The 13,613-nt window shown below is 38.7% G+C and overlaps 1 protein-coding gene across 4 annotated transcripts in view; it reads left to right on the top strand.

Annotated features, from left to right (window-relative positions):
* Positions 1 to 12,800, top strand: part of PAM (peptidylglycine alpha-amidating monooxygenase) — a 284,680-nt gene extending 271,880 nt beyond the window's left edge. For 2 of the 4 annotated variants that reach the window (XM_082836780.1, XM_082836778.1), the window contains 4 exons: positions 295 to 394; positions 2,463 to 2,516; positions 8,181 to 8,384; positions 11,970 to 12,800. In XM_082836780.1, coding sequence (XP_082692906.1) covers positions 295 to 394; positions 2,463 to 2,516; positions 8,181 to 8,384; positions 11,970 to 12,145 — 534 coding nt within the window. In that variant the 3' untranslated portion in view covers positions 12,146 to 12,800. Of the gene's footprint in view, positions 1 to 294; positions 395 to 2,462; positions 2,517 to 8,180; positions 8,385 to 11,271; positions 11,326 to 11,969 lie in introns of all 4 variants that reach the window. The other 2 variants (XM_082836777.1, XM_082836779.1) reach the window with 2 other exon arrangements.
* Positions 12,801 to 13,613: the final 813 nt, after the last annotated feature.

Here is a 13,613-nt window from a genome sequence, read left to right as displayed (position 1 = left end):
CTCAAACACTGCACCACCAGGAAAGCCCTGTTCACTTCTTAAAAGACTTGAAAGTCAGTGATGAGGCTGCCTCAGCGTTTCCCAGCACACAGAATTATGTCTGGCAGAGGCAGTGCCCAGTGCGTGAAGGGATGACTCTTTCTGGCCTAGAGTTGCTTTGATGGGAATCATTGTTTCTCTGGTCTGAGTAACATGCTTATGGTCTTCTTGGGTGCTGTACTGTGTTTGTCTGCCTTTTCATGAAGACCTCAAGTACAGGCTCACCACCACACCATGTGCTTCTTGTTTTGGCAGCACTTTGACATGCCTCATGACATCACTGCGTCTGAAGACGGCACCGTGTATGTTGGAGATGCTCACACCAATACCGTGTGGAAGTTCACCTCAACTGAAAGTATGACTTTTACAGCATTATTGTCCACATTTTCCCTCAGTTTTATTGCTTAAAAACATGTCAAAAAATTTGCATGTCCGTCTCTTTTTATTGCTAGGAGTAGAGTAGGGAATCAAGGTATGACTGGCAGTTGTTAAAAGACCTGTTGGTAGTCATTTCAGGGATTAACTTTTTTAAAAACGGAAAGAAACTTTTTTTTTTTTCTGCTGGCAGTTATCCCCTTATTTCCACAGATATTCCACAGGAAATTCTTGATGCCTGAAGTAATGTCTGTTACATTGAAAGCCAATGTTAATTCCAACTTAGTTCCAGAAGGAGGAGATGACTCTGGCAAAGCAGAGGGCCTGACTTGAGGCATCCCTTCCCACGTGGCTCTTCAGCTCTCAGTAGCTGCTGAGCATCTTGGAAGACCAGCATCTGAGTCAGACACATATCATCCCAAACAGGAAGCCCTCTGCATTTTCCCTTTAGACTTCAGCTTGTTCAAAATACTGAACTATGTTTTCATGTAACTCCAAAAGTGTGTCTGGGGACAGAAGAGTTTCTCTATCAGGATCAGGCCAGATCGTTTGGAGACTTCTAATTGCAATTTGAGCACTATTTCTAATTCTTAAAAAGTATACTAACATAGCCACCGGTACCGTACTAAAAACTTAAGTTTTCTAAATTGAACAGTACCAGATGCTTAGTAAACCACAAACCCCAATGTCCAGAGACGCTTTTAAAATATGGCAGGGTCCAAACAGTAGGAGAAGATGAGGTTAAGGAAAAGAATTGCGGATAATAAATTTGAGGTATCAGGACCTACAACAGCAGTTTTAAATAGAGAAATAATAAAGACTTGTGGACTTGATGAAGATAAGAAATACTACTTATAATAAGGAAAAATGCAAATTACAACAAGGAAAAAATACAAGGTATAACAAAAGTAAAATCATGAGTCCAAAAACTTTAATCATATACTGTACAGGTCTTGGAGCCCAAGTTAATTTGGTAACTGTTGTCTTCAGAATTGTCCTTTGAGTAATTTTTGCTGTTTTGTAATAAGGACCCAGTTAGGGCTGAGTGTCCAGAGGTGCCCATGGACTATTCCCCTCCAGCAGTAGCTGCACATTCCCCTGCAAGTGTGCCTCTCCTACCACCTGCCTCCTCAAAGAAGAACCAGAAGGTGTAGGCAGACAGGAAAGCAAAGAGAGATGGAGAATTCCAAATTGCATGACTGAACCCAGGCTTTTCAGAATAAAAGATGGATAAATACCTTTCAAGATGGAAAAAACTTCAGAAATCTAACTAGTATCTTCATTTTACAGATAGGAATATGATACTTGAACTCATTAAGATTCCCATCTAAGGCTCATTATTCCACCCTAGCTGTTGGTACTAAACAGAGATGCATATCCAAGTCACCTGGAGAAGGTTTTCAAAGCACACATGGCCAGACCCCATTCAAGATCTATAGAAAGAAGAAGAGTTATAATATGGGTATTTTGGAAAGACTTCCCAAGTTGTTTTGAAATATCCCCTGATTGAGAAGCACTACAATATAGCATTCAGCTATGAAAGAGAAAAAGCCTTCTGCGCAGTCCAGAATGCAACCAAATAATAAATCTGGGAAAAACAGTACCTTGGGAACAATAGGACTGCCGTAGAAGACTAAACAAGTGTCTTGTGTATTTATGTTGTACTATTTAACTAGTCAAATCAATCTGTCAACTAGAAGACTGATAAACATGGCAGAACTAGTAGTCAGTCTAAGATGTCCACATGAAAACAGAACTACTTGATATTTCAGAAATAATACAGAATTGTAAACTCCACATGGAAAATCTCATTTTAGATACGAAGACCTTGGAAATATTATTTCAGCTTTCCCTAGGAGGATTTTATCTAGGATTCATGGACCTGGCACCTCATTAGTGACTTGTATCAAAGTCTTTTCTAATATACTAATGTATTTGATGAATTAAAGAAATATTTTCTACTGAGAACAATTAATATCAAAATTAAGTTTTCAAACATTCTTTTTGGGGATTCTGATTTTCTCTCTCCTTGCTGTACTGTATTACAGAAATGGAACATCGATCAGTTAAAAAGGCTGGCATTGAGGTCCAGGAGATCAAAGGTTGGTCAGATTCCTTGTGTGACTTTGAAACCCAAGGCTATGTGTGTTGAATTCTTTTATGGCTCTTGATTGCATTTAAATATTATCAGGCTAAAAATATAATATAATCTGGTAAATTATCGATAACTTCTACTGTGTACTTGAGGCTTTAAACCTACATGCTGCCACTGCTTTTTCTGATAAAATGGAATAGTAATAATGAGCTCAAACTCACTGATTTCAAGTGATGAAAAGTGATTGGGGATGTAAGAAATCTACAACAAGTGGGTCAGAGGCATTCAGAGAGGAAAAAAAGTCAGTCAGTCACTTTTGGAAGTTTTAACCTCAGGCAAGTAGAAAAATAACATCCAGCATGCTGGGAAAGGCCTTCTTTAATGGGCTCTAATCTTTAGAGCGAAAAATATCTTTGGAGAGTTAATAATATAGGGGCCTGAAAAGATTAGCTGCTCCCTAAGCTCCAATCTTAGTACCATTCAGCCCCCAGCATTTACTGAGGGCCATCTATATGTAAGGCACTATAGCGATGGAACTGCCTGACTTCAAGAGACTTATAGCCTGTAAGGACTCTGTGTGTGTGTGTACATACATACATGCATATTCATATATAGAAATAAGTACTATATCATTGGTATGTATTGTAAGACATGGGGGGATGGAATTTAGCTACTGGCAAAACTACTGGGTTCATTTGGAATCCCAGTCAAATTATTTTCTCCCTTTCTTAGGATCAGTTTATATTGATATATTTTCTACTATTTTCAGGGATTTGACATTGTCGTGCAGTTAAGAACTCACTAGAGGTGTTCCTAATGTTTAAGTAGCAAAGTGATTCAATTCTTAGTTGCTTTACAAATGATTCTCCCAGATATTAAGACTTAAGCCTAGGCTTACTTGTTTTCCTTTTTCATGAAAGCAGGTGGAAAAGAGAGGAAGAGAAGCCAGAACCAAGAGGCAATTTAGGGCTTTTATATAGGCAGATAAGAAAATATAGCCGGCTCCAGGTTGAAAGGGGTAAGATAATATTATAAAATAAATAAATAGCAACTGTTTGGCATTTGTAGAGATTCTACCCAGGTGACACTACTGAGTGGCATTCCTACTACACATATTGAAGAAGTTCCTGATCTGCTATTTTTCTGTTATTGTTATGTAAAGAGTTATCAATAAGTTCTATTCGCCCTGGAATAAAGACGTTGGAAAAGATACCGTTATTAATAAGAGCTGTCATTTATGGAGCACAAAAAATGGACTATACAGAGAATTAAGTTTAATCCTTACACCAGCCATATGTTAATTGCTATTATCCCCATTTTACATATGTGAGAAAATTGAGGGTCAGAATTACTACTAAGATATTAAATGGCAGAGCCAGAATTTAAACCAGTCTGGCACCAAAGCTATGCTCTTAACCACTATTACCGTACTGCTGAGGAGAGATCAATACCACCAATTCATTCACCATAAATTCTTCCAGGAACTACGGGTTGCGGATGGTTGCAGTTTACTCTGAAATCTCTGGGATTTCGAAGTGGCCTCAGACCGTTTCTATTTAAATAGATCCCACCAAAACTCTGAGACTATACTGGTTGACCTGCTGTGAACAGCCCAGCCACACTGATCTCACCCACTGGCCACATCCTCTCTCCTGCACACCACTGAGTCTGTTTGGTGGAGAAACCTCTCAGCAGCTCAAATAGTCAATTTAATTGAAATGCCTTGTCATGACAGTTCCATTTTAATAGTTAGGAATACCCAAACCCAAATGAACTTGTTCTAGTCCTCTTTGAATCCGTATGACTCTCATTAAACTTTTTTATAAAAGATTATTTTCTTATTACAAAAAGGAATATAAATCATTCTGGATCTCCAAGAGTTTGTCTTTTATCAAAATCTGGAAGCTTAATTTAAACCACCTCTTACAAAGAGAGGGAGAAACACCATCCCAGATTTAACAGCCCTGTAGATACATGGTAATTGTAAATTTTGCAATTCGAGTAACCTTTGATGACACTCATCCCCACTGTGAAAGTTTACACAACCGATCAGTAATAGAGTTTCAGAACCAGTGTTGTGTTCTCAGGGAGTTTCAGGGATAAGAGAATTTGTGATGATAGAAACTTAGGAAAGGGATTGAAACTTTCGAATAAAGTTACTAGGGATAAAATAGATATGCCAATATCCCACCAAAAGCATAGCCCTTCACCCCTTCCCCACCCCTACCGTACAAGATGATGATGGCAAATCAGACTTAAGAAAATAAAAATAAATTCTCTGTTTTTAGCAGTTAGCATCTTAGACCTTATGGAGAGCAACACATTGTAGGGGAAGCACATTGCATTTAACACACAAACCAAAAAATGAGTACGGGAATACTCGTTTTATTGCAGTTTGTAGATACGCACTTCGTGTGTTTTACAAATGGAAGGTTTATGGCAGCCCTGCATTGAGCAAGTCTGTCGGCGCCGTTTTCCAGCAGCATTTGCTCACTTCATGTCTCTGTGTCACATTTTGGAAATTCCTGAAATATTTCAAACTTTTTCAATATTATTTGTTATGGTGATCTGTGATCACCATCTTTGATGTTACTACTATGAACTCGCTGAAGGCTCAGATAATGGTTAGCATTTTTAGCAAGAAACTATTTTTTAATTAAAGTATATACATTGTGTTTTTAAGACAATGCTGTTGCACCCTTAATAGACTACAGTATAGTGTAAAGATAACTTTTATATGCAGTGGCGAACAAAAACATTTATGTGACTCGCTTAATTGCAATATTTGCTTTATTGAGTTGGTCCAGAACTGAACCCGCAATAGCTCCAAAGTATGCCTGTAATCTCATTGGTGCTATATGTACTTTTCAGGTCTTCTAACATGCTACTTGCCAGTATGCCGTCTACAACCTTCAGCCTTCAGTTCCATCTGTGATGGACTGGGTCATAATTGCTATGTTGCTGTATTAAGAATGTCTGTCCTTTCCTGTCCCGGTTACTCCAGGTGGTCTCTGGGCTTCTCTCCTTCTGTCAAGGGGGGAGAGACATGCACGTTCTTGTGTGTGTGAGCTCACACAGGAGTGCACCTAGCCTCCCTTTCTAAATGCATTGCTTTAAAGAAGAAGGAAAAAACTTCCTATACATCAGCTTTCAAAATTCTTTTTATTTCCAAGTATCTCTAGAGATTCCAAGAAAGCTTGTTTGAAGACATATTTTGTTGCAGATTGAATACATCTGGCCTCTTATATAGGAGAATGTCACAATGTCACATGGGGTACCCCCACCTTCCAGAAGCCCCAGGTCCTGGCTAATCTTAGAGCTTCTCCATTCCATCTTCATCAGGGATGCTCTAAATTACTGGGGGTTTTAAATAAAGAATTTAGGATAAAGAGTAAAAGTGACAGAATTTAGATTGTTCTTTACGCTTTGAATGGAATTCTTAGTCTCTTAAGTGATAATGATTTTTTAGGCTTTTTACTCCACTTATAACGGCTTCTAAGAAGAGCAGCAATTTTTTCTTTTATATTGGGAAATTAAAATTTTTTATCCTCTTTCTTTAAAACGTAGAGCATCTTTTAAAATCTAAACATACTTCAGCTGGTTCCAAAAGTTAGAAAGTTCAACTATTTTTAGTAGATGGCACTCAGCGTGCAGAAGGGATGTGGAAATCAAGAATTTCTAAAGTGCAGTGCAGTGTGCGTATCTTAGCAAGTTCATTACCTCATTCTCAGCACACTTACTGTGAATGGTAAAATGATTCTGTTAGTCTGTCACCTACTTCATAGTTCTTCTTTCCTTTTATTGGAGCCCGATCCTAGCTCTGCCTTATCGATGAAACTAGATATGAACTGGTACAGCCAATGTCTTAGGTGTAGGTAAACCACTGAATGACAGGTAGGAAGTGCTATGTAATTACTCTGATTATAGTCACTTTCAAGTAGAAATAAACCCTTCTTCCAAGGCAACAAGTTCTTGACTACCAATCTATATCTTTGGCCTATATTTTTTAATCCTATCATCTCTTTATTGTTATTTTTTGCTTAAATATAGAACAGGCTTAAATATAGAACAATTTGTATACCTTTTCTACAACAGTGAAGAAAAAGACAAAACAGCTAGTGGTCAGGAAGAGTAAGAATCACATTCGTATTCCTCTTGGAAACTGAGACTTAAAAGATTAAATTTGAACCATTTAGATCTATGAACCAATCCCCTTCCTTCTTTCCCACTGAAGTTTCAAGACCCACTTCAGTGGATAAAGGAAGGGAAATAATGGTCTCCCCTTAATCACAGTACAGGGAAGGAAATGAAGACTGTGAGGCCATCTGTAAAATGGTGGTAATAATAGTGCCCACTCATAGGCTTGGTGTGATGATTAAATGAGAACAATGCCTGAAACAGAGTACGTGCTTGATAGATTTAACTGAGACTGGGAAGGAGGCTGGCTCAGAACATTGAGGCAAAAACCTGGGACCTCCCAATTGTGTGTATCATAAATTGTGTTTACAATGCCTTAAGCAATTTAAGAAATGCTTCCTTGGAGAAGTGTCCAGCAAGATACTAAGCTGTGTCCATACGTATTAAATATTAACCAAAGATTTTCCTGATCATGTTAAACCACTTATCCCTGCCATTTTGTCAAAATTTCCACGAGGCCATATGATGCACTCTGTATCATAGGGCAGAGGGCACACCAAGAAGTTGAAGTTCAGAAACCTTGTGAGCCTTTTGGCAAACATGGTTGTGACTTCCAGCCTTCACACACAGTGTTCTTGTACAAACACATATATGTGCTTCTTGGGGGCAAGAATGCCTCAAGGTTCAACCTCATTTTCAAGTCAGTAGTTATTAAGATTCCTGCAGTTTTATTGTATCAATTTCCCAAGCAGTACTTTAGGCCTGATATCTACCCAGTATCTGCCAGTATCACAGAATAGTTGTGTAAGTTATTTTCATCAACAACAAATGGACATACAGTGCATCTGTGTGCACTTACAACTTGCTGGGAATGGTAGAAAAGAACCTGGAAAGGACACAGTTCCTTTTTCCATTTCTTAATTCTAGAATTAATATGTGCAACTATGCATGTGAGGTACTAATAATTCATTGAACATGAAAGAGGTTCATAAACTGAAGACACAAGGAAACAAATACTAAGCACCTTTTTTATGAGAAACATTTATCCTCAATAATTTCATGAAGGAGGTTGTTATCATCATTACAGTTATACAGAGGAGGTTTCCAAGGCCCAGATCACTTAAGTAACTTGCCCAAAGTTACACACGCTGACTATGTAAGAGAACTGGGATTTGAGCCCAGATTCATCTGACTCCACCGTGCATGCCAGTTCTGTCCCCTACACCATGCTGCCTGTCCATTTTAACTTTGAAAAAATGCAAAAGTAGGATATATCTTTTGTGGAATTATAGTTAAAGAGGGAACAAAGAGCAGAACCAAAGAAACCCAATTTAAAGGTGAAAAATCATTCACTGGGAATTTGCTAGTCACAATTGCCAGCTCGGTAGATGCAGATATTGAAATATGAACCCCACATGCATTGAGCTCAACAGGTTCTTCATGAGCAGCTGTTAATTTGCCTGGGTAGGGGCGGGTGGGAGGGTTTTGGAGTCTTTGAGTTAGTTGAATATTGTAAACTCTTCTTTCCCTGAAGAATCCGAGGCAGTTGTTGAAACCAAAATGGAGAACAAACCCGCCTCCTCAGAATTGCAGAAGATGCAGGAGAAACAGAAACTGATCAAAGAGCCAGGCTCGGGAGTGCCCGTGATTCTCATTACAACCCTTCTGGTTATTCCGGTGGTTGTCCTGCTGGCCATTGCCTTATTTATTCGGTGGAAAAAATCAAGGGCCTTTGGAGGCAAGTAAAATGGGCCCCTTGAACTTGGAACCTGACCTTTGAAAGAATGTTTGGCCTGATTATCCTCAAAGTTTGGTTGTGATGTTTTTCAGTGTTGTTGTTTTTCTCTTGTGTTCTCTACCTTTTTCAACATTGTCTATGTTCCAAATATTGTCTATAGTTAGTATCACAGTGGAAAATATATCTGGAGCTTCAAAATTTGGATAGTTAGATTAAAATATAACCTTTATTATTGCCTTTTAGCGTTGGCTTAAACCCATTTAATGTCTCCATATGAAACTGCGTAGATAAGTAGAGTCAGTATAAATTAGCTGAAGGGTCAGGAAGGAGGAGATCCCTTCTGTTAGAAACAGGCCCAGTCGTCAAAATGCCTGGGTCAGTTTTTTAGAAGTAGTATTTTTCCCTAGTCCTGGCTCTAGCTCCTAGCTACATGACCTTGGGCAAGTTACTTAATCTCTCTAAGCCACTTCATCTATAAAGTGGGGATAAAATACTCACAAGGTTGTGTAACGATTAAATGAAATAATGTACATAAAGCATTTATCACAGTACCCGGCACTTAGTAAGTGCTCAATTAATACCACCAATAATTATTAGGAATAATCATTGGTAATAAAGTAATAAATGTCATAAGAAGTCATAAAAGATACTTGTCTTAAACCTCAGCTCTCTCAGGAAACCAACTATTTCTATAAGAAACCATTTGATAGTTTTTAAATAGTCATAATTTAGGCCATCAGCCTTCCCTAACCGAACAGGGAGGGTCCAATACTGGTGTCAGTATTTTATCAAATCATTATCATATTATAGGACCCTTTCAAGGTATCCACATAAATAAACAAATAATCCAACTTGTGATCCTCACCTGTCAGGAACAGTCCCTTAGCTGGGTCCCCAGGTCCTAAGGCAGGAGGTTACAGCTATGCTTGGGAAGGCGTCCATGGACCAGGGTGGAAGGAAGCATTTGATCAAGAAACAGCACATCTGATCGTATTTCAGGCCAAGGCAACCATGGCAGGGATTCAGTGCCCATGGCAAAGCCCTGACACAGAAACAAAACCAGAGGATTTAATTTAATAATTTGTGAAAGGGAATTTTTCTAGGACTTTCTTTTGCTTTTCATCTGCAATCAGTAAAGCTCTGCAAAAATACAGCTAACTCTTCCCAAAAGGGTCTGCTATGGAGCGCTAGTTACGGGTATGGAACTGTGTTAAGCAGAGGCAAAGATAAGTAAATGTAGTCATTATCTTCATGGAGTTAGATGGAAACTTCAAAAGAGCAAGCATCTTGTATGTTTACTTGTTTACTGATATATCCTCAGCACAAATAACAGTTCCTGGCACTAGGGGTTTGATAATTAGTCATTGGGGAAATGACTGAATAAATAAATGGAGCTCAGGGAATAGATGACACATAAAAAAGAACTGACACATAAAGGTATTAAGAGAGGGTGGTAAGTGCAGTGATAAATACACAGAGTATCAGGAACACATGGGGCCTGGGGGCAGGTAGCAGGAATGTTGGTAATGAACCCACACTGGAGGTGGAGTGGCTGGGGAGTCGAGAAGGTTTGGTGTCTCCTGTTTGCTGTGAGCACGCGTGGGTGGCACTGTTACCGGGATACTGAGTTTACAGACGTGTGTTGGGAAGACAGGGACCCAGGTTGAACCATATGAAACTGCCATTGTTCAATCATGTTTTATTTAGAAAACTACAGTTTTATACGGTTCAGTCTAATACATTTAATTCTAAAAGTAGATCAGCCTCTCACCTTTTTTCAACATTTGTTCCTGATAGATCTTATCCAGTCTCTGAGGGTTTTTAATAACCCTCATGAAAGGCCTTCCACTTATTCAGCACACCCTTACAGCATGTCAGCTCCACATCAGACACTGTCCTAGGCACAGGGGATGCAAAACTGACTAGGGACTGTCCCTCATCCTTATGGAAATTACAGTCTAATTTGTTGGCTTTCTAACGGTCTCATCAGATTTTTCTTGCCTATTTCTCTCCCCACCAACTCCTGCCTTTGCTCTGTCCTCGCCTGTGAGCTTTCTCCACGATGCTGCCGCCTCTCCTGGTTACAGACTTTGAGCCTTCTTTCCCTGACCATAGCCCTTAAGGGAGTGTTGGAAGCAGGGCAATGAGTGCAGGGTGGTACGCAGCACACAGAGAAATAAGTCCATAAGGAGTTCTGCCTCCAACTAAGGAAAGAAAGTCAATTCTTCATGGAGATGGGCTGGAATTTGGGGAGCCCAAATTTTGGAATTGGGGTCACCTTGTATGGCTGAAAGTACTCAGGGTTTCAGGTTTTTTGCCTTCCATCTTACATAAAAAGGTAATGGTGTACATGGATCCAAAGCTTTCTCAAGCAGGACATGTACTGTTCTTAATAGAAAGACAAAAACCTAAGACCAATATTCCTAAAACTGTAATAAGCTTCCAAATTTTTACACATTACTGGTAACTGAATTTTGTCCTAATAAAGGTAACTAATATTTACTGAGCATTTACTGTGTGTGTACCAGGCACTGTTCTAAGCATGTCATATGCAGTATCCCATCTAAACCTTACAGAAAGGTAGAGATTGTCATTGATCTCTCTTTTCTCAGAAGAGAAAACTGAGGCTCAGAGAAGTAATTTATTGAGATTGCACAGCCTGTAAGAGACACAGGCAGGAGTCAAACCCAGCTCTGGCCTTTGTATACATCACAATAATATATTGCCTTTATTTTCCCTTAGAATTCTAAGAATACATACAGACAAGAGCCAGGCCTTGTTATTAATCATTCATGAATTAATTCCTTGTTTTGTGTTGAAAGTTGAGCCCATGGATTGAGGAAGGTGTCTGGGACTCATTTTGAAATATGCCATCTTTTTCTAGCAGATTCTGAACATAAACTTGAGGGAAGTTCGGGAAGAATTCTGGGAAGACTTAGAGGTATGCCTGTGACCTTTTAGAATCCTTCACGTGTGATTCAAAGTCAACAAGTGCGTGTCTTGTAAAAAGCAGGGAGATATTTTTTATTTTCTCTCTGGAAATTAAACTCCTTGTGTGCAGCACAGCATCCCCAGAATGCAAACCATGAACCGACCGAAGTGTGTGGCTCTGGTGCAGGTTCTCCAGCTTCATTTTCCCAGCTTGCTCTTCTGTATTATCGAATTCTCTTCCCCTGCCTTTGTATCTGGCTTCATCTATCTTCGCTATATTTTCTATCACTTCTGTCAGCATGTCAGTGCATGTCTTGGTGAAGATGACCTTTTCGTAAAGTCATTGAAATGAAGAGCTGCTCAAGGGGATGCCCATTCCAGAGAGCCTGGAACAGGCAGGAGGTGAAAACTGAATCTGAAATAATCCTGCAGAAACACATAATCCTGGGGAGCTTTGGGTTTTTTCCTTATTTATTTTAATGAATCTGTGGAATCGTATCTTTCTGACTCTGTAGGATAAGTATCTCTCTATGTCACTCCCCCCCCCCCCCGCTAATATCTACCCTTTCCCATCCCCATAAGAATTTACAAGGAAACTGAGAATCATTTGTGCAAATGTTACCTCAATCCTCTGTCATTGTTCGATTTCTGCAGGAAAGGGAAGTGGAGGCTTAAACCTCGGAAACTTCTTCGCAAGCCGGAAAGGCTATAGCCGAAAAGGCTTTGACCGCCTTAGCACGGAGGGAAGTGACCAGGAGAAAGATGATGACGGAAGTGAGTCAGAAGAGGAGTATTCAGCACCTCTGCCTGTACCCGCACCTTCCTCCTGAAAACGGGGCTTTGATTTAGGTTGATGAAATTTGCCAAGAATGCCAGATTCCTTTCCCTTTAGCACGTTTAGCGTTTTGTGTATTTAATTGTAAACTGTACTAGTCTGTGTGGGACTGTACACATTTTATTTACTTCGTTTTGATTTAGTTGGCTTTGGGTTCTAGTTGAGGAGTTTCCTAAAAGTTCATAACAGTGCCATTGTCTTTATATGAACGTAGAATAAACAGTTCTCTTCTTCCATCACACTAGTAATTTAATGATGGAAGGTTTGCTCATCTGCATTTTTGAGACTTTTCTGTAGTTTGTAAATAACCCCATTCTCTGCTTGAACACAGTATTTTCCCAATAGCACCTCCATTGCCAGTGTCTTTCTTTGGTGCCTTTCCTGTTCAGCATTCTCAGCCTGTGGCAGTAAAGAGAAACTTTGTGCTACATGACAACAAAGCTGCTAAATCTCCTTCTATTTTTTTAAAATCACTAACATTATATTGCAATGAGGGAAAGAAAAGAAGTCTCTATTTAAATTCTTTTTTTAAATTTTCTTCCTCAGTTGGTGTGTTTCGGGGATGTCTTATTTTTAGATGGTTACACTGTTAGATCACTATTTTCAGAATCTGAATGTAACTTGTGTAATAAAGTGTTTTCAGAGCATTAGCTGTCACAGTGTATTTTGCAATTTTTGCATATTTGCAGGGTTTGTATACAACTTTTGTAATAATTACACAAACCACAGATATAGTGAAACCTATTCAATGTCTTCAACCAAAAGAAATGTATTAAAATTAAGATGGTATTTTATTATGTAGCTGATATAAATTAAAAACCAGCCTAAGAGTTTACATACATGTGTAAAACCAGGCTTTCTTTTAAAATTCAAAGAGGTTTTTTGCCTGTATATCAATCAGAAGGTAAATACTTTAATAAAAGGTGATCATAGCTAAGAGGAAACCTGTGTCTCAAATTACATACGCAAATTAATCCATCAGTGTAGGTTACTACTAATGGTTTTCTTTTTAAAGAATAATTTTACTCCAAATACCCATGTATTCGTAGGAATACTCATCTCTTAAGTGACTACAAATTACTTTTAAAACACCTTTTTCATAATCAATGCAATTTAGTAAGAACCTGGTAACTTTTCTTTTTATAATAATCAGACTCTAGAACCCTTTCTTCAAAATGCCTACTTGCAATTCAGGTATCTTAGTAGTGGCATGTTATAGATTTAACTGACTAATCACGAAAGCAATATAGAGTACTTTGCAAAAAAATTAAATTGTCTTCCAGCTAAGTTATTTAAAATATCTAACTTAACCTAGATGTTTTTCCCTCATAATTTACACCAAATTGAGCTAATTGAAAGTTTTTTTTTTCCTTCTCAAATGAAGAACACACTTTTCCTCCCTCTGACCACTCCTTTATGCCCCTTTCACCACGTTAGTGGTAAACATGTAAATGTAGAATCGC

Source organism: Leucopleurus acutus, assembly GCF_964270905.1.
Source record: "Leucopleurus acutus genome assembly, chromosome: 3".
NCBI classification, from domain to species: Eukaryota; Metazoa; Chordata; class Mammalia; order Artiodactyla; family Delphinidae; genus Leucopleurus; species Leucopleurus acutus.
Note: the sequence above shows the minus strand (reverse complement) of the source record. Positions and strands in the feature narration are given on the sequence as shown.